The sequence below is a fragment of the Corapipo altera genome, unplaced genomic scaffold (genome assembly GCF_003945725.1).
Source record: "Corapipo altera isolate COAL_440 unplaced genomic scaffold, ASM394572v1 61411, whole genome shotgun sequence".
Taxonomy (NCBI): domain Eukaryota; kingdom Metazoa; phylum Chordata; class Aves; order Passeriformes; family Pipridae; genus Corapipo; species Corapipo altera.
Window position 1 is genome coordinate 10,411,586 of NW_020884875.1, and position 26,483 is coordinate 10,438,068.

The 26,483-nt window shown below is 41.4% G+C and overlaps 1 protein-coding gene across 1 annotated transcript in view; it reads left to right on the top strand.

Moving 5' to 3' along the window:
- Positions 1-24,437, top strand: part of SERINC5 (serine incorporator 5) — a 45,107-nt gene extending 20,670 nt beyond the window's left edge. Inside the window, exons 3-12 of the mRNA XM_027634506.1 lie at positions 2,015-2,193; positions 2,480-2,562; positions 5,320-5,413; positions 6,969-7,180; positions 7,964-8,059; positions 10,973-11,099; positions 12,675-12,741; positions 16,623-16,662; positions 17,325-17,472; positions 17,768-24,437. Coding sequence (XP_027490307.1) covers positions 2,015-2,193; positions 2,480-2,562; positions 5,320-5,413; positions 6,969-7,180; positions 7,964-8,059; positions 10,973-11,099; positions 12,675-12,741; positions 16,623-16,662; positions 17,325-17,472; positions 17,768-17,915 — 1,194 coding nt within the window. The 3' untranslated portion in view covers positions 17,916-24,437. The remainder of the gene's footprint in view (positions 1-2,014; positions 2,194-2,479; positions 2,563-5,319; positions 5,414-6,968; positions 7,181-7,963; positions 8,060-10,972; positions 11,100-12,674; positions 12,742-16,622; positions 16,663-17,324; positions 17,473-17,767) is intronic.
- The last annotated feature ends 2,046 nt before the right edge of the window (positions 24,438-26,483 follow it).

Sequence of the window (26,483 nt, forward strand, 5' to 3'; positions counted from 1 at the left end):
CAAAGCTATCTTCTTGGACTTCATGAGGAGAAAAACTGCCACAAACAGCTGAAGCTTGGTGAGGGGGGAGCATTCGAGGCCAGAACACTCCCACGAGAGAGAGAGACTGGTTACATATCAGCTTTGAAAGGCTCTTCCTGGACTGAAGTTAAAGGGAGGGGCTAAAAGGACTGACAGAAATGTAAATATATATATATATATATATAGTTGCTTTTAGTTTGTACAGTATATCTATTTGTGTAAATAAATGTGTATACTTTCCCCTTCCCCTATAGAAGCCTCTGGCCTGAAAGTTTCTCTCCGGTGTTAGGATAAATTGTGGGAAGGGGTGGGGGAGCCTGGAAATTGAATAATTGAATTTTGGATTTCTAATGAGGCTCAAACTACCACAGTGGCATTGATAGTTCTCATAATTATTCCAGTCAATCCATTTGCTCATTTTGAATACTGGTACATTTGCCTGGTCTGACATTTCACTGCCTTTCAAGACCTGGGAAAAGTGTTGCTGATGCTGCAGACAGTTTCTCAGGAGCTTTCAAAAAACTCTTGGGTGCAAGTTAGCTACAGCTACTCATTTAATGTCCAGCTTCTAACACATTGGCTACTCATCTCTGAGTTTTTGCTGAAAGAGTAACTCACAGTAGCCCAGCTTGAATCCATTCTTGTAATACCATGCAGCTGTGTTCAGACCTGCTTTTCATCTCCTCAGCTGTTCTATCTCACCTGGGATCAGCTCTGTGTTGTAGTTAGGTTTCCTATCCTTAGCTCAGGAACTCAGTGTTGCTGTGAGCTGCTAAAATAGTTTCTCTTTGAGAAACTGCACAGAGGGTTGTAGAGCTCCTGACTGGTTTGTTTCCTGGAACCAGGGTGGAAATTGCATACCCTGCTGAAGGAGGCAGGGTTTCAGAGCCCAGTTGGCTGGAAGCTGGCAGTTTACTTGTTTGTCCCTTGTTTCCTGCATCTCAGAGGGGTTTCGACCCAGCTGGGAATGCTTCTTAATGGCTTGCTCCCAAACGCTGTTTGTTCTTTCACTGTCCTGGATTTGTGTACTGACCCGCCTGCTGAAGGAAGAGGTTTCCTTTGCCAGAGTTATTTATTTATTTGTGCATGTTGTGTCCTGCCACATGTTGTCTTCTCTCTCCTCAAATTACTTGTACAGGTAGCACCAATCAGCTCCAGAGGGTTTCGTGTGCTGCTCAACTGGTCTCACCAGCTTCAGCTGAGGGCTGTAAGCATACAGAGGCCCTTTTTTCTTTGAAATGGGCAGTGGTTTTCTAATTAAATGCCTGGGGTTTTGTGAAGCTGAATGGTTCCCTGGCTGTGGGGGGAGGTTCTGCACAGAGGTGCCTCAGCAGTGAGTCCTGGCCACATAGACCTAGCTTTTTGAGCACCCAGCCTCATGTCCGTGTGCTGAAACTGAAGCCAAAATGTGCAGCTGTTTGCTTTCCCCGTGCGGTGAGACTGAGGCCTCAAAGGCAAATATTTAATGAGTCAAGAGAAGGGTGGAATTTTCCTGCCTTTCTGTTAATTTTAAGCAAAATCAGGGCAACTAGCACAACTCCCTTTCAGAGAGTGTAATGGAGAGGTTTGGTGATGCTTGGGCGTGCTTCAGTCTGCATTGCCACCTGGGGCATCCCAAGCCACTGGTATGTCTCATGTAAGCTGAATTGCTGAGGCAATCAGAGTCTTTGGTGTAAAGCATGGGAAGAAGGGAGAAGGTCCCCAGGGGGAAGGGATAAACAGTAAGGAACAGGGATGTCTTGAGCCAACAGAGCTGAAGGGAGTTGGACTTGTACCCCAAAGCATTTGGAACGAGTGGAGGTTCTGAAAATTTAAGTACCTTGTGTTTTACGTTTTGTTATAACCCCTGAACCCTTAAATCCGGGCTGAAGGAGTGTCAAGAGTGAAAGGTGTTAGAAGCCAGTGAAAAGTCCATTATGCCTAGACACAGACATGCTTGTTTATGAGGGCCTTGTGTCCTATCTAACAGCTTATAACATGTTCTGCTTTTCAGATTCCATTCTACAAGGAGATGTGCAAGGGTATTCAGGCGGGTGAGATGTGCGAGAAGTTGGTGGGATACTCTGCAGTGTACAAAGTCTGTTTTGGAATGGCCTGTTTCTTCTTTTTATTCTTCTTGTTCACCATCAAAATTAACAGCAGCAAAAGCTGCCGAGCATACATTCATAACGGGTGAGTTTTTTGTTCAGTTGCTTAATTTTCACATCTCTTTAGAGGTTTGTGCCGCCAACTTTCCACTTGGGTGTCATAGTAGTAAAAAACTCCCTTCAATTAAAAAATTGATTTTACTGCTATTGTCAGAAATAGTACAAGTGAAAACTAACTGAAGTGGTAATGAGGGGGTTTTTTACCTCTTGTTGGGCTTTAAATAGAGATCTCTTGTGGTACTTTATTTAAAGACCTCTAATTCCTATTACGAACAGGTGATTTTTTTTGTTTGTTTTTTCCTCTGATTCAGATTTTGGCTTATTAAACTTATAGTTCTGGCAGCAATGTGCTCAGGAGCCTTCTTCATTCCTGATCAGGACACTTTCCTCAATGGTATGTCCTCCTTACTTTGTTACTCTGCTTTGTTCTGTACTATTTTGTGGGTGGTTAAAAAATCCTAGAGGTCTGATCAACATGAGTATCACCATGTTTCTTCAAGTAAAGCCTGTATGGGCCAGATGCAGAAAGAGTGTTCAGAGCTGTTTTGGGGGGAACACTGTGTCTTCCCGCACAGACATGTCTTCATGGGAGTGTGCAGGAAAGAGCATGTTTTTTCTGATCAAGAGCAGGCCAAATGGGTAGGTAACAATACCACTGCAGTGCTATCTTGCGAATTCTTTAAGAAATAGGGAACTGTAATGGTGCAAAATAAATTATTCACTCAAGGACAGAGAGTGGCATGTTAGTTTGGCTTGTGCAGGTAGCTCTGGTGTAGTACAGTAGCTGGGCTTCATGCTGTACTCTGGGGAGGTGCCAGTGCTCAAGGGGGCACAGTGACCTGCCAGGTGCTGGTGTTTGCTGCCTGAAAACTCACAGTGACCCAAAAGAATTTGGGATGTTGTTAGTTTTCAGGCTGGTGGCATAAATCCAATAAAGTAAAATTAGACTTCTTGGACTATGGTATAAGTGCTCTGCTGAGGATGACATGTCAGAAGCATTTCCACTTTTGGAAAGCACCCTGGCCCCACACAAGCACGCTGGTACTATCCCAGTACTTAAATGCCAGCTGGGAGGGGAGCTTCTCACTGGAGTCTTGTGGGCTAGGAGCAAAAATCCTGGTGGTACAGACATGAATTTGTTCTTTTATGAGAGAGATACTTGAAAGCCCACAAGCTGTTGAGTCCAGACAGGTGGAAAGGAATAGGATCAGTAATGCAAAGGATTGTTTGCATATGATGTCTGCTTCCACTAGGACTCGGTTACATTGTTCACAACACCAGTCTCCTTTAGCCAGGATGTTTAAAAGGGAAAGAGGAAGGAGTAATATGGAGGAAGAGAATAGAGTGAGCAGACATACTATGAGCACAGTACTCTGGGAAACTAAAGGTAAAAAGCACTGCAAGTGAATCACTGACAGGTATAATTCAGCTTCTTCCTCTTACTGTTTGTTTGGTCATGGCTCAGTTTGATGCCCCGGAAGTGATGCCCCTATTCCTCTCCTCTGTGAATTTATGGAATGACTATATGTGCTTGTTGTTAGTACCTAAGGACACTGTTTGGATTAGAAAGATGTAGCAGTACAATGCTTTGTACTCATGAGCAAGCAAGACTGCCTGTCATCCTTGCAAGTGACCCATTTCATGGTGAGAAGTCTTCAAGAACTGATGTGTTTACAGAAAAGGAGAAACAGAACTTTTTGTGCTGATTCTCAACAGCAGTCTAACCTAGTGTGAAGATACAGCATAACAAGATTTATTCCCTGTCCTATGTCTTGACATTTCACTCTAAAGTCATATTCTGCGCTTCCTGCTAAACTGTTCTCTAGTTAGTCTCTGAATTTGAGATTTACGGATGAGTTGGAAATTGTATGTTGTTGTCTTCTCTTTTTTTTTTCCCTCCTATCAAGAAACTTTCACTGTTGTTTGGTTTGGTTTAGGGTTTTGTTTGTTTGGTTTTGTTTGTTTGGGGGGCATTCTTCCTTACTGCTTATTTTTTCTTAAAAAAGCAAAACGTCTCTTGTTGTGCTACCCATGCTCACCAGTTTGTTGATCATGGAGGAGGAATATTACATGCAAGCACTAGATTTGTATGGGCTGTAGTGTTAATTCCACACTGCTTTTTCCTACTCCACTTCTTCCAAACACACGTGCCACTTTGTTCTCTGTCTATTTTCTATGTACTTTTTTACACGCTATCTTATTCAATTTTTTTTATATTGTATGTTCCAAGAACAGTGTGCTCACTTGCTTTCAATAAGTTTATGGTACAGGAAGAAAAAATAATCTCTGTGTGAATTGCTAATGGAAACATGCCCTGACCGTTCTCATCTTCACTTCACTGATACAAGCTTTTTTCAAAAAGAAAACACGATAGAAGGATGTGGCTGAATTTTGCTGATGCATTTCCTTCTTCGCTGAAATCAACTGCACACCTGGAGTAATTTGTAGGCTATGCACTGCACAGCAGTACAAGCTCTGTATACAGCTAAACATTAAAATAGGTATCTGTATTTCCTCAGAGGCTTCTGATGTTGCTCATAAGAGATCTGTTGTTCAAAGTACCCAAACAGCTACACAAATACAGTCTATGCAGATCAACAGTTAAGTAGTCAAACAACCTGTCTTAAAATTAGTCAGTGAATACAAAGTGTTCTTTGGGAGTGGCTTGGAAAAGCATTTGTAAATACATAAACCCCACCTTTGTTTTTCTGTGATGCTATAATCTGTATTGGAAGAAATTTCCCTTTTTACTGCTGGGTTTCAGTACCTTGCAATTTCAGGGTTTAAATTCCTGTGCAATGCCTTCACACCAACCTCCCTCCGGCCAGTCACAAATAAAGGTCTCAGTATTTTCTGTCTGAATATAGTAACTCATAGTCTCCACAAAAATTCTCTAGGTTAGGGAAACTCAATAGATGTCCTAATGTGATTGTGTTGAAAGTGTAGCAGGTTGCAAGCTGAATTCATCAGGGAGCTAATCTTGAGTCAACTGAGCTGGCCTTTCATCAGAAATCTCTCATCTCTTGCTATGTCTGTGGGCTTCAAATATTCAAACCGCATTAACAGCTTCCTTACATTGAAAATAATTCCATTTTATCTCAAGGGAAAGGCAGCTGCAGTTTGACCTATTTTCTGCCTTTCTGCCTTGCAGCCTGGCGCTACGTAGGAGCTACAGGAGGGTGCCTTTTCATTGTCATTCAGCTCATCCTGCTGGTTGAGTTCGCACACAAATGGAATAAAAATTGGTATGTGTTGGGCAAGTAGTTATTTGCTTAAAATTCTGGTGCACTCCTGACCAATACTTTTCTCATAACAAAGAGTATAAAAGTATCATGAATGTAACGTTTGGAAGAAGACACTTTCATGTCAATATTCATCTACTTCCTCCTCTCCCAGTGGAAATGTTTCCTTGTTGTTCACTTCTACTCTGCTGATTTATTCTTTACCTCAATTGCTTGGCTTCCAGTAAGTGTGTTGGGATGCAAAACTTCTCAGTTGAAGAGAGAAAGTTGGTTTATATTTTCTATGAAAATACACCTGCTAAGAAGTGGAGTGGTGCAAGAGAGTAAAACTGGATTTGCAAAATGTAATAGTGAAACTGTGTGCAATGATGTAAGCTGATAAATCCTACTTTTTTTGCGTCAGCTTAATGCACATCAATTTTTTTTTTCTCAGCATGAGAACTGCTACTTTCTCTTCAACTTCTTTCCTATCATCTAGATATGCAAAATTCCATTACCAACTCACATATACCCCATTTGGGCACTGACTTAAGTATGTTTACTATAACCGTCCAAGCCCTTAGCCTCTCATCAATTTAACATATTTAAATTGTCCTCCCACATAACTGCAGGAGCTCCTGCCTCCGCCTTTCTGTCTCGCATTTCTTCCTCTACAAACTTTTGCAGTCCTCTCTTGTTCTAGTTAGGATACCATCTGCAAAGAAAGAGTTTTACCAAATTTTTAGGCTTTGTTAGATTCCTGGTTTTGGGGAGGTAGAGGTGAGAGCTCCTTATGCCACAGATATTTTTAGTGCTAATAACTGTAGCTGTTTTTTTGTGGATGAAAGATTTCTAGCAGAAGCATTTAACTTTAGCTCTCCCTACATTAGATATTCTTTTAAAATAAGTCATGTTTCAAAAAAACACCACGAAAAAAACCAATAAAACAACAAATCTAAAAAGATTTTCCACACATCAAAAATCCCATCGTATCAAAACAACTCTTCTAGTTGCTACTCTTAAACCCTGGTGATCTTTGCAAGAAGTGTTTGGAAGGTAAAGAGAGGAAAACAAGATGGACTACGCTTTAGCTAAGGGAGACTGGTGGGATAGACCCAAATGGAGATGAGGGATTTTGAGTGAAAGGGTGCTAAAACTACCAAAGTAACTCAAGTGCAGAAGAGGGGCAGTATGGCTCTGCTTTCTTTGTGTGGAGACCACCGCTGGCTAGCTGAGCCTGGGACATTCCAAGTTGCCACTGAGGAAATCCCTGAAGTACTGAGCTGAGATGTGCTGATGGGCTGATCACAGAGGCTGGGAGTTACAATTGTCAGTGCTGGGCTATAATTACAGAAAGGGCTGAGCATGATTCTACAGAATATAAACACATGCTAAGGAACATTTCCCTTTGTTTCATGGGAGGAACCTGGCAAGAGTCTGTGTTGGTGTAGTGAGCACACATGCTTCAGGAAAATAAACACTGTCTTTCGTGTTTGAGGATGTGAACTCTTCAGCTATTAGAATTTTATGTTTTGGGGAAGGGAAGACAAAGATAAGGTGGTTGTTTCTCTCTCCCCAGGACTGCAGGTGCAAACCACAAGCAAGTGTGGAGTGGTTTGCTTGCCTTGGTCACTCTCATCTTGTACTCCATTGCTGTGGCAGCCCTGGTCCTCATGGCTCTCTTCTACACTCGCTCAGAGGGCTGCATGTACAACAAGGTCCTGATTGGAGTTAATGGGGGCCTGTGCCTCTTTGTGTCACTGGTGGCCATATCGCCCTGTGTCCAGAATCGTGAGTCCACTGATGTCTTCTCCTCCTGGATGTCTGGTATTGTTTCAGCTGTGTGCCTGGAGGCATGAGCCATGCCTGGGGAGGAAGTCTAATGATAGTTCAGAACTGGTGCTGCTCTTGACTTTTTATCTACATTATGAAGTGCTGTTGCTGGTCGTCAGCTATACTGCTAAAACTATAGAGATGTGAGACATTTGGGGTATGCCATCAGGTAGTCATACCATAAAGAAGGCTCGTGCTCTGATGGCTGGTACTGTGTTGTGAAACTTACCTTAATCTTGCAGTGGTAGCAGTTAAAGCTGTCAAACTCATTCAGCACTGTTTTACTGTTTACTTTTGACTACTTTTGTAGTTTGTAAAGTTTGGGCCTGGAGGAGCTGACAGCAATATTTCATACTTTAGTGTATTTTATGTGTGCTGTTAGTATCTTGCATACATTGGACCTGAAAATGGTAGAGTGACTCTAACACAGATTTTACAGGCAAATAAAATTATTGTGGCAGCTGGTCAATAGCTTTTGAAAAGCTGGTGCTTTTGGCAAAAACAGAGGGGTGATTTTTTACTTACATGGGAATCTCTAATGCCTTTCTAAAAAAGCCAGCAGAGCTGGCTTTTTTCTCTTGGCAGGCCAGTGGAACTGTATCGAAACTGCTTCAAACCCTTGTTTTCTGCTCTAAGTAAAAATAAAAGATACTGACATGCTGTTCTTTGAAGGATACTAATTTCTTTTTCACTCTGTCAAACTGTCTACACAAATAACTTATTTTCGTCTTTCTTGTGAAGGTCAGCCCCACTCTGGTTTACTGCAGTCAGGAGTTATCAGCTGCTACGTCATGTACCTCACTTTCTCAGCACTATCCAGCAAGCCACCAGAAACTAGTAAGTTATCTGATACTTTACGTTAGTTCCTTTAGACATGCCATGTACTAAAACCAGGAATTTAGCAAACCTGAAATAAAAAATTTGGGGATATAGGAGTGCTGGGATATAGAAGTGTTGGTCTGTTCTGGCCTTCACAGAAGAAATTGCAAATACTACAAATGTATCTGTGCAGCAGAGATACTGTGCAATTGGCACTCTCCATGTGCCTTAAATGGTTTGGTGTAGGGGAGCTTAACTTACCTTGCATGAGTTGCATCTGTTGCATCAGAGCAATTTCAGTCTGGTTCCCATGGAAAAATTTCCCAAAGTCATGTAGTCTATTCCTCCTATGTCAAGTGCATGTTCTCATACAATAGGATATGACTCAACATGTAATGCGTTTGATCACATGATGGGAAAAGAGTTGGGACAAATGGCTCTTGGATGCCTCTGGAAGAAGCTGGGTGATCAGCTCCATCCAGAAGTTTACTAGGTCCAATTAGCAGATGCAGGCCATCAGAGTGGATATACTAAAATGACTTTTTTTTCTTCTGGAAAAAGTGTGCTAAAGTGTGCTAGATCACCTTAGCACTGGATTCCTAATGGAGAAAAAACTTGAGTACCACTCATATTTTGTTTTGAGAGAAAACATTCAAAGAAAGGACTTGGAGTTACATTGCAGTAGAGATGATGCTGTTCTTCAGCAGATTTCCTGAACTCTACTTGCCTTCTAGCTGTTGGCATTCCAAGTCAGGAGTATGGAACTCCCTAGAGTTTGAAGGTCTTTACACTGTGAAACTACAACAAGACTTCACAAGCACAACTTAAACTTTCCTTTACCCAGATAACTATCAGATTCACATATTTGGACTAGAAGCATTCTTTTCACTTAAAGATGGCTTTTCTGGCTTGAATTAGTACGAAAACACCCTTCTTTATTACTGCTCAACTGTAAGTGTTGAATAGTTGAAACAACAATAACTAGAGGAAAATAAGTCAACTGGCAGGAAGCAAAAGTTTACACAGACACTTCCCAAGAAGAAAGGGGAGAGATGGGAAAAAAAAATCTCTGTCACACTTGTATAGGTACAGACACACACAAAAGTATTCTAGAGTTAAAAAGGAAAACCAGACAATATTTAGGTGTAAGATTTACTTATAGAGCTAAAGCAGTACTTTGAATGAATATAAAGTTGAATTTAGAAGGTGTTTGAATTACTCCTAAGTCTTGACACAGTGTAAAAAGAAAAAGAAGGGGAAGAAAGTATGTATGGAAAGAAATCATTGGCCTCGGGTTGTTTCATGCTTCTGACAAAGACTTAAGCAGTTAAATGAATCCTCTGATTCTTCTCATATGTATTGCAAGTGTGGTTATTGCATTTGTGTGCAATATTTGTATGCAAAGACTATGCATCATGCACACTCTCTTAGACCTCCTTGAATCAGAAGCTCCTCCTTGTCTTCCCATGACTGAGAATTTTCATGGTTGTCATCTGCTCTCAGAGGTGCTCCGTCCTCCCTTGATTGTGTGATAAGGACTCTCATACTGGCCTGTCAGCTTTTACAGTGGCATGTACTAGAGAATGTATGGGATGCTGGCACTTTCTGTGGTGTCCCATGCCCTGTCACTCAGGTTTGCCATGAACTTACCTAATGTTAAAGCATTACCCTCATTTGTGAAGAAAGGGATTTCCAAACTGTCAGTCTTTCAAACTGGACACCTCGCATACAAGTCCTGAAGAAAATACAGGCTGCAAGTATTTGCAACACCCAAAAGAGGTGCAAATGTCTTTAGAAAGAATGGTCAAACAAAATGTTATGTCTCTTGAATCTGTGCTTATTATAATGTACCTTAGCTTTTTGGTGCCAGACATCACTAAAATGCCTGCTAAACAGTGGGCCTGCCTTGCTGCAGATGTGTCCCTGATGGATATAGGTGGGGGAATCTGCACATCTCTGGCCAAGGTATTTCATACAGGCTGGTTATCCTCTTCTTTTGCTCTCAACTCCACACTGTCCCCTCTGTGTCCTGATAAAGCTGTTTGTCCAGCACTGCAGGGCCATGCAAAATCCTCCCCTGCTGGGTCAGGGAACTGACTGAGTTTATTTTTAACCTGGATGTAGCCCTTGCTGCATTTTTCCCTCTACCCCTACCAACAGTTGTACTGTCTTGGTGGGAGTGCATTGTGGCTGTTGGAAAGTAAAAGGAGATGCCTTAAGCAGCACTGACTCAAAAACCTCTTGATTTGAGATAAGGTGCAGCTGTAATCTCTTGCTTTGGGATAATGCTGCAGGCTACTCTCTGCCTTTCCTTGATTCCAGGAAGATATCAAAATGCCAGATGCAACTTGGAACATCGAGGACTGAAGTGGTTTCATTTCAGGGATCTAGAAGTACGATTTGATTAGATGCCAAGAAAAGATATTGCCTGAACCGGTGCACCTTTTTTCCCTTGGTCTTCTGTATATCCCTCTGAGAACAGGGCTACTACTGACCACCTTTTTTCACTGTGTGTGAATTTCATAGTTGTCCTCAAGGCACCCTTTCTGTCAAAAAAATTTCTGGTCTCAGGTCTGTACTATCTTGGTCTTATATGGCTGTGGAGTGTTGGCAGACTTCCAATTTCTAATTTCTTACTTCATAAAATGTGTTTTCTCCTTTTTAGTCTGCTATGGTCAAATAGGAAATTTCAGTACCCTAGTAAGTTGCATTTTTGTTTTGTCTGAAACACAGAGTCTGCCAGATCAGCTTTACAGATTTTTTTCCTGTATGAGCTTTTTTAAAAGATAGATAGAAACAACTGAAATGTACCTACTCTGTATCTGAAATAATAAAAATATTTCATTAAAAACTGCTGGTCTGAAGATTACTTTGAAATGCAGTGAAATGATCTTTGCAAACTATTCTTTCTGTTTGATCTGTTTTGTGAAGTCCTGGATGAAAACCATCGGAATATCACAATCTGTGTACCTGAATTCAGTCAAGGCCTGCATAGAGATGAAAACCTGGTTACTGGCTTGGGTACTACAATTTTGTTTGGCTGCATTTTATATTCTTGGTAAGTCTGAGGGTTTGTAGTTACCTCGCTGTAAATACAATGTTGTGGTCGAAACAGGGAAGGCTTATAGCAGAGCTCATGCAAAATCACAGAGAGGTATAGCATAGAGCTGAGCTGGAAAGTTAATATTCTCTTCAGTTTCAGAATTGCAGATGTTTTAGCCAAAAGTGTTCTACAAGGTAATACAACTTTTGAAACAAATATATCTCATTAAAAATCAAATAGAGCAATTTACATCTAGAAATGGAGGGAAAAAATTTTCACCTGTCCTTCATCCCCGGGTTCTTTGATCCTCGCTTTACGCTTCCATAAGAGAAGCTCTTTGCAGTTATGTCGACCTAAAAAATCTACCTGAAATTTTTGTAGCCTCCTTGCAGAGACTATGAACGGTTGTTGGGGGTTTTTAAAACAAACAAACTGTTTGGGAGGGTTTAGGGCTTCCTTGGATAAGTGATGAGCACAGTGTTGCCATCAAGATTTGCCAGAGATCTGCTCTAAGAAAACCCCTCTTTGTGCCCATGTGTCTTTGATGATAACCTTGTATTACTGCAGCTCACATCAGTAAATTAAGTCATACTCTGGGATGGGAAGTTGCTGATGACTGAAAGGTGATATATCTTGTGTTTTGGCTGTGCAACTTGCCAGGAGACAGGGGCTGTCTGCTGCAGGTTTTTGAACAAATTCTGCTTCTGAATCAGTCCACTTCAGAGTTCACATACTGAAATTCCTTCGTAATTTTGAAGTGAAAACAAGAGACTTACTCTTCTGTTATCAAATGTGCATATGTCTTCTGTTTAACTCTGATATAAAATAAATGGATATCATGTACCATGGATCTAGTTCATGGCAGAAGATCATTTCCAGTGCCTCAGGGAGATGTTTCAAGAATGCAGACAATATTCATGTAGCCTGCCTCTGAAGTGTACCATGCAGCTGGGGAAATAAGAAGGCCTTCAAGGGGAGTGTTTTTGAAGCATTGCTTACCAAGGCTCAGCATGTACAGTAAAGCATTACACATCCTAAAAGGGTAAGACTGCAAGAAATGTTTCCTATCAAAAGAAACAAGAAAGGATTCCCCCCAGACAACTACAGCCATGCAAGAAAGTGATTTCTAGGAACTGGTACACTGACAACAGTTACTAGTGATTTAGTTTTGAAAACTGACTGCTGCCAGAGACCTTGAGTTCGCTGGCAAAGCCTTTACAGAAATGCTGAGCCAAAGTGATGGCTGTGAACTGAGCATTGGTTGTGCACAGCAGAGGAGATCTCTTCTGACTTGCAAATTGGAGTGCTAAGATGTTTGGTGCTGTCTGGTGGTGAATTCACCGCCTTTCAGGAGTGATCTAATTTTAAACTCATGATACAGAATAAGTTGGCCAGTGGCCATCTGCCAGGCTGGTTTGTGCTAGTGCAGAACAAACTTGTTATGTACTTAGTGCTTTGTGATAGAATCCAGGCAAATGCTTAGCTTAGACATTGGAATAGACTATTTATGTTTGCTGTGATGTTGAAAAGTAACCCTGTTGGGGTTAGAGTTACACCCAGGAGATTGGCACTAACTTCTTTTCCTCCTAGTTTGACCTCAACCACACGATCAAGTTCAGAGGCACTGAGAGGAATATATGCAACAGCTGAAACTGAAGTGAGTTCTTACTACTTCCCACAGGACTTCTGTGCAGACTTTCTCCTCTGCTTTTCTCGTTGTTTGCATGGCCAGTAATCTGTAATTAGGTGTAAACAGAAGCTTGTTTGTGTTACATGCCTCTGCACATTGGCCCTTCTGTAGCTCTTGCTGGTTTGGTGGAGGTGCCTTTATATAATGAAATAATTTGCTGCTTTTGAAGTTTATTCAACATCCTGCAGACTTCCTGTGAATCTTGTGCTTCCCATGAGCTCATGCCCTCTCATTTAAAGGATGAGTGTGCTGGAAAGCTATCAGTAAAAGAAGTGGAGGCATTCTTGAGCGTTTTCAGTCCTGGTTGCCTTTGTTCTCATACCAACTGATTATGATCCCAACTTCTTATCTCATTTTTATTTCCTCACATAAGTACTTCCTTTCTTTTTGCCTATAACTTCATCTCTGGTGACATTTCTCATTCCTGTTTCAGCTGTACATGTCTTTTCATTCCACCTGCCTGTTTGTTTGGCCTCCTTATCCTGAGAACACCCAGAAAACACTGGAAAATGAGTGGGGTTTTGCTGAGTAACAGTCACCCCTTACTTAGGCTTGGAAGTGTTGCTCTTCAAATGTATGTGTGTGTTTGGAAGATGAATCTCTCCTCCTAGCTCTCTCTGCATTGGTGTTACTTTCATTCTGCAGTTTTAACTTCTGTTTTTCAAATCTTTAATGGAAGTGTTTGTGAGAATTCAAAAATGTGGAAGTATCTGCTGAGGCACCTGGTGTTTGCAGTAGCTGGGCATAGGGAAGCAAAACACATTTCACTGTGGGAGTGTTACACGGTGCCAGGGGAGCTCACTTTGGCAGGATGCTGCAGCTGGACAGGTTGCTGGTACCACACCCAGCCCTTGCAAGAGGGCAGCCTACCAACTGGCTGGGCACTGACCACCGAGACCTGGCTCAGTCTGTCTCAAACAAGTCCAGACAGGACTTGTGCCACGCTGCCCTATGCTGAGGGATGGGACAGGGAGCACCGGAGAGAAAACAGATGCCCTTTACACCCATGCACCTTCTTTGCCCACCTTAACACCGTAAGAGGTCTTGTCCAGAGGGTGTGGGTCTGTGCCCTGTGGAAGGAGCAGTGGGAAGGCTGGGGGCCTCTGGCGTAGCGTAGATGTGGGATGTGGCCCCTCATTGGGAAGGTCCATCTGTCTGCCATAGTACTTGCCCACAGGATTAGTTCCAGACTGTTGCATATTAAAGAGCCGGACAAGAGCCACTGAATGTAAATATAAATAAATGACAGATGAAGAGTAACTAATTGCACTCTGATTGCCTTCCCTGTGGCAAAAGGCCTTTGTCTCTCAGCCTGGAGTGAATGCAGCTCTGCAGTTGTTGCTGCTGTAGAGAGAGTCTGTCAGTGTCTGTGCTGGAGGCAGCTGAGCGTGTACAAGGGGCTGAGGGGTGTGTGCCAGTGTTGCTGATTTCATCACTCTATCTGTGCCAAGACTTAATTGCAGTTGATTAAAATGTTTGAGGGAACCCAACCCTTGCTGCAGAACGTGAGTGCAGTCCCAGGGTAGCTCAACCTGGCAGTGTAGGTGAGGCTTGGCACAGAGTAGAAAAAGATATAGAATGAGGGGTTTGCTTAAACTCTCAGACAGTCTCTTGAAAAAGAATGAGCTTTTTGGCTTCTCCTGAGTTATGAACCCAGTGAATGCAGGTAATCAGGGATATGCAAGGTAAAAACTGCCACTTGATGTTTCTGCTGGACAATTTACCTTAAAGACCTGCCATCTGTTTTCTGGGAAAGCATGCAACTGGCCATTTGACCAATGAGAGAAATTAGAACACAAACTTTAGAATAGCAAGGGTAGATATTTATTCATGCATGTGAGGTGCCCCAGCCAACTTGGAGCACCTCAAATGTGGTTTTACACAGGGTTCTTACACCCTTCAAGCATTCAGGTACAGCGTGATTTGACTAATCACTAGCACACACACCATCTAATATAATTATCTAATTATAGTAAAACTCTGCAAAGCAACTGTATTTCTGCAGCATTCTTGCCTCTTGTCTGTTGATCCAGACGTCCTTGAAGTCAGCCTTGAGATAGTTACTTATCTATGATACTGGTATGGTTTCAAAGATGTTTTAGAGGGACTAGAATTGTGGCCTTATCTTTGCTGTTCAGGGGTATCTTTTATCCTTCAGAGACAGCTGTGAGCTTCCAAGAAGCAAAGTCCTTATTTCTGAGGCTGGACTGTTCTTTGGTTTGTTTTACTTAAGCATGAACAAAACCAAAGTGTCCAGTAAAATTCCAGTACCTCACTGCATTGCACTGTATAGTGTGAACTAATTAAGTAAACAAAGTTAATAGACTTTCTTACTATAAAGACTGACTGGTATAATAGTTAGAGAAGTGAATTTTCCTAATAGGGTTCATTGTCTTAATCAGACCACAAGCAAAATAAATCCCAGAGAAGGATTTTATCAGAATAAATAACACTGGTGATGCACTACAGATAATGCTGGCTTGTACTGTGGTCTGGTGCAGAAAATACTATATATTTTTTAAATGGTCAACACCTTTTCTCCATTTATATTACCAGAAAGTGTTGATTTCAGCTTTCCTTTTTCCATCAGTTAAACAAAAAAAAAAAAAAGGAAATCTTCATTTAAATAAAGCAAAAAAATCAACTTCCTTCTTTGATTCATTCTGCTTGTGCTCATTCTGGCTCCATTTCAGCAGAATCTTGCAAAGATAATTACATTTCTGACTTATGCTTCTGCAGTTGTGATTTCTAACCCGTGCATCTGTTGCAACCCGCCCCAGAAAGGGGGGGAGTGGAGTAACCTAGGTTCTTATTAATAAGTCCCTTGGGGTGGATTAGAGTGAAATGGCACTGAATAATTGGTGTTTGAAAACATATATGTGTAGGGTTTATTTTAGAACAATTTTGTTTCAAAGGTAAACAGGTATGTTGCTATTTTGGGTGTTATCATCTATATCATCTATAGCAATATGGTATAAAGATAACCTTTAGGGGAAATGCATAAGGGAGAGAAAGGGAAAGACAGGATAAGGGTAAGGGAGAGGAAAGGAAAGAAAAGATGAGAGTGCAAAAATGTGTATAATCACTGCCCACGAGGTCCAGCGATGAAACTTGGTGGTTGCAGCTTCCATGTCTGTCAGTTGAAGTGGTGGCCTTGATCCACTGGGGGTGGGGGAGGGAAGCCCACACTCTCCACGAAGTTATGAGTTATTATATCCATGGACAGCATCACGGGCCATGCCACGAGCCTCCAATGTCTCCTGGGCCTGCGCAGAGTTCCTGTGAGGGGCACATAAAAGGGTTTTTCCTACCTTTCAGGATTGGTGGGGGGATGGGCTTTGATGGGCCAACAGCCACCTCTTCCCAGCCTGCAGAAGTCCCCTGGTGATCCTAGAATGCATAAATCATTAATCGTTTCAGTCTCTGACAGCATCAGAGTTTTAAAAGTTCCTTATACTTTCATCTTAGTAAAGAAATTTCCTAAAAGGAACTTGTATGCAGATCTGAAGAGGTAAGTCTCTAAATATGAATGTACTTTACCATAGCTTTTCTACCATTTTGTCGTAATTATTTGCTCCTTTTTTGGACCCAAAGTTATGTAGAAAATATAGAGTAATTCTTAGATGTCTCATTTCTTCAAATTTACTGAGTAGGTTTTTCTGAAGCTTAGAAACTGTTGTTATGAACTACTGGGCAAATTCTAATTTGAGTTTTGTGCTGGTTGGAAATACAAACCAGACTTCTCTAAATTAGTGTCTGCAGCGTAGACACAACAGACCTTCCTTCCCCAACTGTTCTGCTTTGCTGTAGCACAGATTCTTACCTTCTTCCTGTTGTCTGTTCCACAGGTAGCTCGATGCTGCTTTTGCTGTGTACCTGATGGAGATGGTAATTATGTTTTCACTGCAAAATTTACCTTATTTGTGGCTTTTAGGCCAAAGCTAAGAAAATAAGGACGCAGCTGTGGATGGAGAGCTGCTCATATTTTGTAGCATATCAAACTGAAGCAGATGAGTTGCTCAAAGTTAGGCTACAGAGGGAAGCTAGAGATGTCACAACACCATTTTAAAAACACTAGGCTAGTTATTAATTCTTTAAACTGCAATATACGAAGAGTAATCTCTGTTCTTTGCATGCCTGTGGGTGTGACTGGTTGCTGGATTTTTGGCTCAGCAGCTCTGGGGGGACTGCAGTTCGGTAGTGAGATAAGAAGGGAGTGTCCTTTTTGCAGACCTGGTACAATCAAAGTTATCAGCATGGACTTGCCAGAAAAATATCATACAGGTAGAGCAATTTAAATGGTCCCAATGCTCAAAAACTACTCAATAGGCCAGGAAGCTGTGACAAGGCAGGATTTCAGTATTGGTCCAGTTTTTTACTGTGGGTTTAGGCCCATACCTGAGGGCAAGGAAATGTTCAAGTGTAGGCTCAGTATCAGTTACGCTTTCCTAAATCACACTGTAGATGATTTGTGGTGTTCTTTGTGAACAGCTGCTGTTTTCAGTACTCATTACATTTGCAAAAACTTTCTTGTTTCTTGTCTCTTACAGCTGATGCTGAAGATCATATTGAAAAAAGAGGAGGCCAAACTGTGGTTTATGATGAGAAGAAAGGCACAGTGTACAGTTATGCCTACTTCCACTTTGTTTTCTTCCTGGCTTCACTCTACGTGATGATGACAGTAACTCATTGGTTCCAGTAAGTGTATTTCTTTGAAGTTGAGTAATTAATGTCTCTCTGCGTTGAGAGAAGATATGTGAACAGGAGGTTCTGCTATTAGGGTGTCTTCTCTGCTTATGTTAGAAGCTTGAAGAGACATCACAAGTCTTTCCTGGGCATTCTTTAGCCAGATCTTGTTCTATAAAGGGCACTCTCCCTTGCTTCCTGTATGAGTTAACCTCGTTAATGTCTCTGACCCACTTCAAAAAGTAGTGGATTCTGCAGTCTGAGATATGAATAGTGTGTTTATTGCTTTTTTATTTCTCTTTAACAGTTATGAAAGTGCTCAGATTGAAAAATTCTTCAGTGGAACCTGGTCCATCTTCTGGATTAAGATGGTCTCCTGTTGGGTTTGTGTCTGTCTGTACTTATGGACTCTTATTGCTCCACTCTGTTGCCCAACCAGAGAGTTCTCAGTGTGAACAGTCAAAAGATCATTCTAAGTTTTCCTCTGGTTTTGGTTTTGGTTTTTTTTTTGTGTGCTTCTTTGGGTTTTTTGGTGGGTTTGTTTTTATTTTTGGTTTTTTTTGGAATGAGGAAACACGTATCCCATTTATCATAACGTACCAGCTAGTATCTTTTCAGTCAGACTAAATGAATGATTGAAGACATTTTTTACCTTTTTTATTATCATGAACAAGCATTGCCCAAGAGAACAAATCTGTTCCAGAACTTTATAATGCTCGTGTGGTATGTAGGAAACACAATTCTTGCATGAACTGGAATAAGTGAAGTGCTTTTCAAATAACTGACAATCTTTCTCTGGCTTCATTGACAAGAAAAGCGAAAATCATGGTGCAGATGTATCTTCTTTCTTCCTGTAAATGTTGGGTATCTTCTAGCAAATATACATTCCTTTTTATACTTTTTCATTAACTACATCTTTTACAGTTTGCAGTGATGATTTGGAATGCTGTTTTGTACAGCGTATAATTCTTGTAAGTAGTATGCAGATTTTTTTTTCCAAAAACATATCTAAATACTTCAGTAGAAGTAAGAGAATATATAAGAATTTGACTGCCAAAGCATCTACTAAAAATTTTTTATCAACATATTAAATATATTAAGTTATTGTACACCTAGATTGAGAAAGGAATCTACCAATTATAGTATTTATTCTATTATAACTTTAAAAGGCACCTGGGTATTATATGCAATTTATATCTTGTCCAGTTATTAACTGAAGGGGAGTCCTACACACAAATTCTCATTTTCCCCGGAATTTGCTTTGCCAGATCATTTAAAAGTTGAGTGTACTGCATGGGGATTTAAGATACGGTACATTCTTTATTCACAGTGTTTGCTGTTGAGAAAATGCTAATTACAGGAGCACTGTCAGTTCCTGTTAAATTTAAAAGTAGGGTGCTTGCTTACATTTCTACCCTGCTGTTTCAGCTTGTGTCTAAAGATCTCCCAGGATTTTCAGTTCTGTTTCCATGACTAATTTTATAATATTTTAAATGCATTTATGGTTGGAAAAGGACTATAGTGTGTCATCTTCCTTTTCTCCTTGTGTGTTGGTTGGAAAGTATTTTTTCTAACTGCTATATTTTTATACTCCTCTGTTGATATTAATTTTGCTGTTGGGATGGGAGTTAGCCAACCAATGTTTTAACAAGACAAAAATTCCTTTGTAGAACTCCTATTCCAAGCAGTGGAATCAGAGTAAGCAGTCATTAAAACAAGGAGACAGAAATATAACAAGGAACTGCCTTAGTACAAATGACTTGACAATATTAAACACTACCTTGTCACCCTTTTTTTGCTCTAAGTAGATGATTTGGTGGTAGAACAACAGCTCAAATGCCCTAAATGCTGAATAAGGTTGAACTCTCATAGTTATCTACATTCCGGTTGGATGAATGTATGAGTTATGCTCATCCCAGAGATTTTGTCTTCTCTCCCTCTGCATATATATATATATATATATATACACACACACCCCCATACAGTGTGAAGTATGCAGGATAAAAACAAAATTAACCAATTTAGCAGTTTCTCTTTTTTGTTTTTTAAATATAATTGAGCCTTAAATCTTCACCCAATGCTTTCTGCAAAACAAAGAAAAGCACAGCATAGGGGCCTATGAGGTGGCAAAAAGATTTGCATGCCTTAGTTGTTCTGTTGCAATAACTGATGGCTAATGTACACCTGGTGAGTAATCTTAATATAGTGCATCTCAGTTCTGCCCTTGTTTTCGTTACCATTTTTAGCTGCCTTGTTGCTATGGTGTACCAGGTCTTCTGTCCTGTTTGGAGCTTTCTAGGGGTGTGATCTTCCCCACCCTGTGCACTGTTACCTGAAACAAAATCTACATATCTGCAGTCCTGTATACTTATACCACCTAGCCCTGTGATTAGAGTCTCAAAATACAGTTATCATGAGATCTAAGGGAAGGAGTTTGTCCAGCAGTGACTGTCTCGGTGCTCTTCTCCTTGTTTGTACCAATAGTTAAAAAAAAGCAGTTAAATCTTGGCTTTGACATTAGTCAGAAAAGCAACAAATAGCTCTGGAGAGGGAGGCAGGTTTTTCCCTTTCCCTTTGCTTCTACTGGGAGATTCTGATCTTGTCAAGAGTTCTGCTAGCATGGAGACCTGTCAGTATATCTCTATCTGCATTTGGAGTCTTGCTATGGAGATCATTCTGCAATAGAAAAAGGCCTTTGTTAATGCATTTTCAATCTAGAAGCATTTATCTGTCTCATCTCTAAGATAAGAGCTTATGGGCTGTGCAATGACAACTAACAGTTGTCCCACCTACCTCATAGCAGCTATTCTGATAAACAATCTTGATCCAGTGCTAGAGTTGTGTGCTGCAACTGAGATAGTCCAGGCTCCTCTTCCTCCTGCCTTGGCTGGTCCCCAAAGGCTTGCAGGATTTGCCTTCTAGTGCAATATCTGTTGTACTACGAGAAACTGACCTTTTTTTTTTAAATTAGCCATGTTTTTTGTAATAGAACAATCAGGGCAAGGAGCTTTAGAGAAGAAGGCATGCACTATGTCAAGTTATAAGGCACAGAATGGTAAGTGTTCTCTGGTTCTGATAGCAGGCATCCCAGTCAGAAATATAGATGATTTTAATACATATCTTGGCCAATGGATGTTCTTAATTATTTATGAAAATTCATATTTTATGTAGTACCTACAAAAGGACTTTCTGGTCCTCCTTGTGCTCTTTTTTCTATAGTTTGTCTTTAAGGAAATAGGTTTTGCACAGAGGAAACAAGGCTGTAAACAGAAAGTCTGCAGTGAGGCATGAGTCTTACACGGCACTCACCTCACCGAGCTTCTCCTTCCTCCTTACCGTCTACCAACTATTGATCTTAAGCATCTAGATCTGCAGGTATACGTAGGGTAAGAATGGGGCAGTGTCTGATTACACAGTTTTGTCTGCTACTGAGCGAATATTGAGAGAAAAAAACCCCAAAAATAATTTTGAGGGCCTGTGTGTCCATGTTGTTGCCCCAGATCCAATGATGGAGTTCCAGGCCTTTCTAAGTAATTGGTAACTAGTGCACCTGGGTGTGCAAAGCCTCTACTTCCTCATCAAGGCAAGACTTCCTGCTGGCCAGGCAAATGTTACAGCCTTAGTGTTTGCTGTAAAATCTGTACTGTGAACTTCCACGTGCAACTACTTAATAAAATCCTCAGCTCGGGTCAAGGATTCAAATGCCCAGTCCCTATATTCCAAACAGTTCATGCAAATGAAATTTTTAAAAAAACCTTTTCAAGAAGTGCCTTCATACCTACTACTGTATGTAGCTAGTAATTCACGTGGCACTGATACTGGACTGAACCTGTGACTGGGTGATGCTGCCTCGTACATTACACCAGTGTGTACAAGGCACAGTCAGACCCATGGTGCATGTGGAAGACCAAATAATCTGTGCTTGACAAACCTTTGGGGATAAGACTGCTTCAGGTGTTACTGTGCAGTGGAAAAGTAACTGGGAGAACTCACAAGTAGCCTGATGCTTTTGTAAATAAACAAGTAGGTTTTGCTTACATTTATATTTAAACTGTAAACAGTTAACTTTCTCTCCCCATACCTGAAAGTGCAGGTGACTGCTCTTCTTGAGGTGGTTAGCTGCACCATGTCTATCCTGCCTTGTGCCACAATTATTCGGTGAATTTGTGTCCAGACGTAATTGGTGCAGCATTTCTGGCTCCTAGTGGTTTTGGACTCTGTGAAGAGAGGAAACTTGCGAAGACAGGAAGACTAGAGAACATGTCCTGTGCTACATTTCCTCTAGTTAAATTGAACTATTGCTATAGTTTAATAGACTCTCAGAGAAACAGACTGTGTTGGCAGTTGTCCTGCTAGGAAGGTGAAACGGTTTCACTGGCATTCTTCTACTTTTTCAGATTTACCATGTTAAAGATTTTTGGGACCTGACTGCTGCAGTATCATCTGAGACTGGAACAATTTTAGTTTTTCTCATGAAGGCAATGAAGAGCCACAACCATGACTGGTTCATTTTTGGCGTAAAATCAGTGGGGCAGACTCAGAGAACAAGTCTCTAAGTCCAAGTAGCAGGTCTAACAAAACAAGACAATAAAACCACATCAGGGAAGTATGGAAAGCAGATGGTTATGCTTGCTTGCTGTTTGCCACCTAGTTCCTCAAAGTGTGCAGGCAGCCCTTGCAGCTGGATGCCGAGTAAGGAACTCCACTGCAATTACACATTGAAGGTATTATATGTTTGTGATACTCTTAGCTTTCTGCTTCAGGCACTTCTATGAGGTTCAAACAGCTTGTACATGCCCAGCTAATGTGATAGATCCTGGCAGGGTTGGGTAGCTTTCCTCTGAAATGCGTAATGCAGTGTTGCAGTATGCATAGTCCAGAGAGAGGGTTGGCCCCCTTGTAGAATCATGAACACTGCATGTCTATTTATTTATTTATTTTGTGGTTTAGCACCTTTTTACAAATCTATAAGCGCTTTGGTATATTATAAGGCGTGCATGTGTAACTGCTTTGTCAGCCACTGCTGCAGCCATTTCTGGGCTAGAACTATGCTATTAAAGATGTAACCGTTGCACTTACAAAACAGCTGCTTCTCTGTTTTTTACTGATGCATCAGGAAAATTTGGATACTCAAGATAGTGCTGCTTGTACTTTGGGTAGCAGCCCACAGTATCATGGGCATCTCTGAACAGATCAGCAACAAAATAATTAACTGCTTTTAAAACATGCTATAAATATTTTATAAACTATAAACTGTTAGGCTTTTCTCCTAAGTAAGTTGATGAAGCAAAATACCATAAGACTGTACCTATGTGGCTAGACAAATTGAGATTATCTGCAGCTAAAAGTTTGCTCTCATTTTCCTTCTGGGCTTTACAAGCAATGTCTTTTGCTTGCAGGCTGTATCTTCTTTTATTTGCCTTTTCTCCTTGGATTTGTTTTTTAGAGGCATTGCTAACCTGTTTCACGTCCAGACACCCTGCTGCCTGTCCAATGGGATGTCTTTGGTGTTAGAAACTAGCAAAGACCTCTCTGCCAAGTCTTATCGATCCTTTCCTTTTCATAGCAGGACAGCCTGCAGCATTGAAGGAAAGTCAGTGATCATAGTTTATGGATCAGTTTTCCTCTGTGTAAACTAATTCTTTGTTTTCCGAAGTTTCCTACAAGTTCTTGTCAGAGGGAAATACATAATCAGCACCAGGACATTTTACTTGTGTCTTCAGTTTCATAAACAGTAGTTAGAATTCAGTGTTTCGTGTGACTGTACAAGGGAGTGCCAGGGGTCAAGTGCTTCGAAAGCTTTGGCTTTTTGTACTCATAACAAGATATGTAGCTTGGGAACTGGTATGTCTCTGCATTTTCAACATCCTGATGGCAGAATGCCCAAGTGCTCCACAATGGGGATGCAGACACACTGTGCAGGGTTTGAAGTAGAAACTTTGAGAGACTGGCATGATGCCTGCTTCCTAGTGCCCAGAGAAACTCTGTAGGTTTAAATCTTAAATCCTGTTTTGATTTAGTTTTTTATCAAACCTGGATTTGATTAATTTCACACCTGTTCATTAATGTTGTTTTTTAAAAGTTGGAATTTATTTCAGATACAAGGCACATTGACTTCCCTCCCTGTTTGCCAGTCTCCAGTAATTGTCAGTGCATAGTGTGCAGCCGTTTGCAGAGGCTTGTTTGGAGCCATAGTCATCAACCCTGAAACCACTCCAGCAGCTTAAAGCTTCCAGGGCTTTTGCTCACCAGAGCTGCAAGGTGCAGCACTGCAGCCGTGCTTTTGCCAAAGAAGCCTCAGTGCGAAGCCAAGAAGAAAGTGCAAAGCCAAGAATTTTGGAACGCTATGGGGAAATACTGAATTGTTGATCATACCATAGCTTTGGTTTTCCTCTACTGATTCAAGTCTGGGTGCTTAGGTGTCATTTGACATCCGTGCGCACTGAAAGCTAGAAGAATTAACTTCCAGAGAAAATCATTCCACTTGTAACATACAAGCTGAGAAAAGATTAAGTAGGAATTTATGGGTTCACTGTCTTGCTTTTTGTTCACCACTAGTACATGGTGTTCAGCCTCATATATGCCATGTTCAAAAACTGGATGCAAAATAGTCAAAATATGAACACATTTTCTTAATGGTGAGGGGATTTTAATTAGTCTTTTTCAAGATTCTTAGTGTCTTAAGACAACCTTTTGGCATGTATGTGTGGTTTTATTTTATTAAGCTGTAGCTCAGTGAAGTGGAGGTTTGCTAGTTTAATTAATTTTTGCTAGTGTTGTGATCTGTAGCAACTGTAACAGTTTGACTTTTAAGGATTGGTAAAAATTTCAGAATTGTAATATCTTCATTGTAAAATAGTTAACAACTTTGCCTTCATAAAGCATGTTAATGGTTTTTATGGACACTTCCTTTTGTATACTGAGTGAATTTATTGTTATAGATTAATGGACCAATAAAATTTTTCTTACATTTGAAATTAATTGTTGTGATACATAGAAGTTGAAAAGTCAATTCAGTCCAGGAGAAACTTTAAAGTATCTAAATATATGAGCTAAGCAGTTACTGAGCCAGTAAATTGGTTGATCTTTTCAGTCACTGAATTTGGATGGTTTTTAACCAGTATATACTATTACAAGGCTTCACTGTCCATGTTATTTTTTGTATTTCTCCAGAGCATAATACTGGACAATGACAGATTGCAATAATTTGTCTGTGACATCTGTTCCGTACAATCCAGGTCCTTGAGATGTGTCAAATACTTTGACAGTGCAAACAAAATACCTTCAAGACTGGTGTAGCACTGAAGCCTGTGCATTTGTTTGAAACACAGCTGTCTGATTTTTTATTTTTTTTTTCCACTTGCCCAGATGGTAGAGTGGGTTGCTGCTGAATTTGACATGCCTAGACCCACACCAGGGAAAGTGCTTTGTTTCCATGGAGGTTTCTTGCCTCTCACCATCCATGTCCTGTTTCAGCATGTGCCCGCTGCAGCCTGCCTGCTGGTACTGGTGGCACCCATACCAGAGGCTCTAACAGACCCACACCAGGACACAGTTCCCTGTGCTGACCAAGCTTCCAAGAGTCCAGTGGTGGCTGCTATTCTCTGTGCAGGTCTGGTGCATGACAGAGTTTTGGTGCCCCTGTAGCTGGGAAGCATGCATTTTGACCTGAGTGCAAAGCAGAGAGGGGTTCTTGAGTGGTGCCAAAGGGTTGTGAGAGCTGACTATCTTTGCTCGGCAGCCTCTCACCAGTCTGCCCACTCTGCCCTCATCCAACCCCACAGCATCCTGGCAGGATGTTCCATTCTTGGGATTCAAAACAGGAGGTGGTCTTCAAGGACCAGAAACACTTGAAGTGTGTTTGCCATGGTGTTTGCAGCACACAGGATAGAGTTAACCTTTGTTGAGATGTTAGACCCTGGTGCAGGAGCTACAGGACTCTGAGCTCCAGAGTAGTAACAGCTGCTGCACAGGCAGTGGGAGCAAGAGAGAGAACTGTATGTCCAGTTTTAAAGATATGGGATTGCACTGTCTTCACTTGCCAGAGGCCACACATGGAGCTATGTCTGCATTGCACAATAGTCCAGAAGGGGGTCAATGGTGCTAGAGAAGCTAGTTTACACTCTTTTACACAAGGACTGCACAATCCCTGATGTGAATGTGAGGGGTAGGTTTCCCAAGCTCTCATCTTCTTGAGGCAAATGTTTGTCTGCAACAGCTGGACTTCACTCTTCCTCAGCTTGCAAGCTGCCCAGCTCTTGGTGTGTCAATACAGAAGACATAGTGAGCTCTGGCATCCCATCATAAGGTCCCAACAGCACCTTCTGAAACGAAGGAAAAGTTGTGACTATCTGAGCTGTGATTTGTTTCTGTGGCTGCCAGTAGAGCAAACCATTATGTTTTCTGCCAGGGGAGGTAAGAGGTTCACAGCTTCACTCAATTACCTTTGACAACAGCTCAAGAGCCAGAGCCTGTATCTCACCTTCCATCCTCCAGTGGCCAGTGGCCGTGGCATAGAAGAGAGCCTGGAAATTGGCAAGCTTCACAGTGGTAAGCCAACTGGTATGGCAGAGGCCCAGGATGCTCCCTCCCAGCCGCTGTAGCAGGACGAGAGGCTCCAGCTGCAGACAGGAGGGCTGAGCAGAGGTTTGGAGGCTGGGAAGGATTCAGAGGCCTACTGCAATCATGTTTTTGGAGCTGGTGTGTGCTGTATGTGCTGAGGATGGGTCAAGGTGGGCCAGGCCTGTTGCATCCACTGTGAGGAGATCACTTTTGCAAAATGTGTGCACTGCAGGCCCCAGTTTTTCTGCACCAGTGTGTGTGTGAGCACAGTACAAGTGACTGCCTTCTGCCCGGCCTGTGGCCAGACTGTTCAGAGAGGAATTCTGCCTGGAGAAGGGGCTCCATCAGTGAAATGCAGATGTGTGACAAGGAAGACGTAAATTTGTTTTACAGTGTGTGTTCTTCATAAATGAACAATACTGCAGTTACAGCCCATGTTCAGCTAGAAAAATACATTTTTT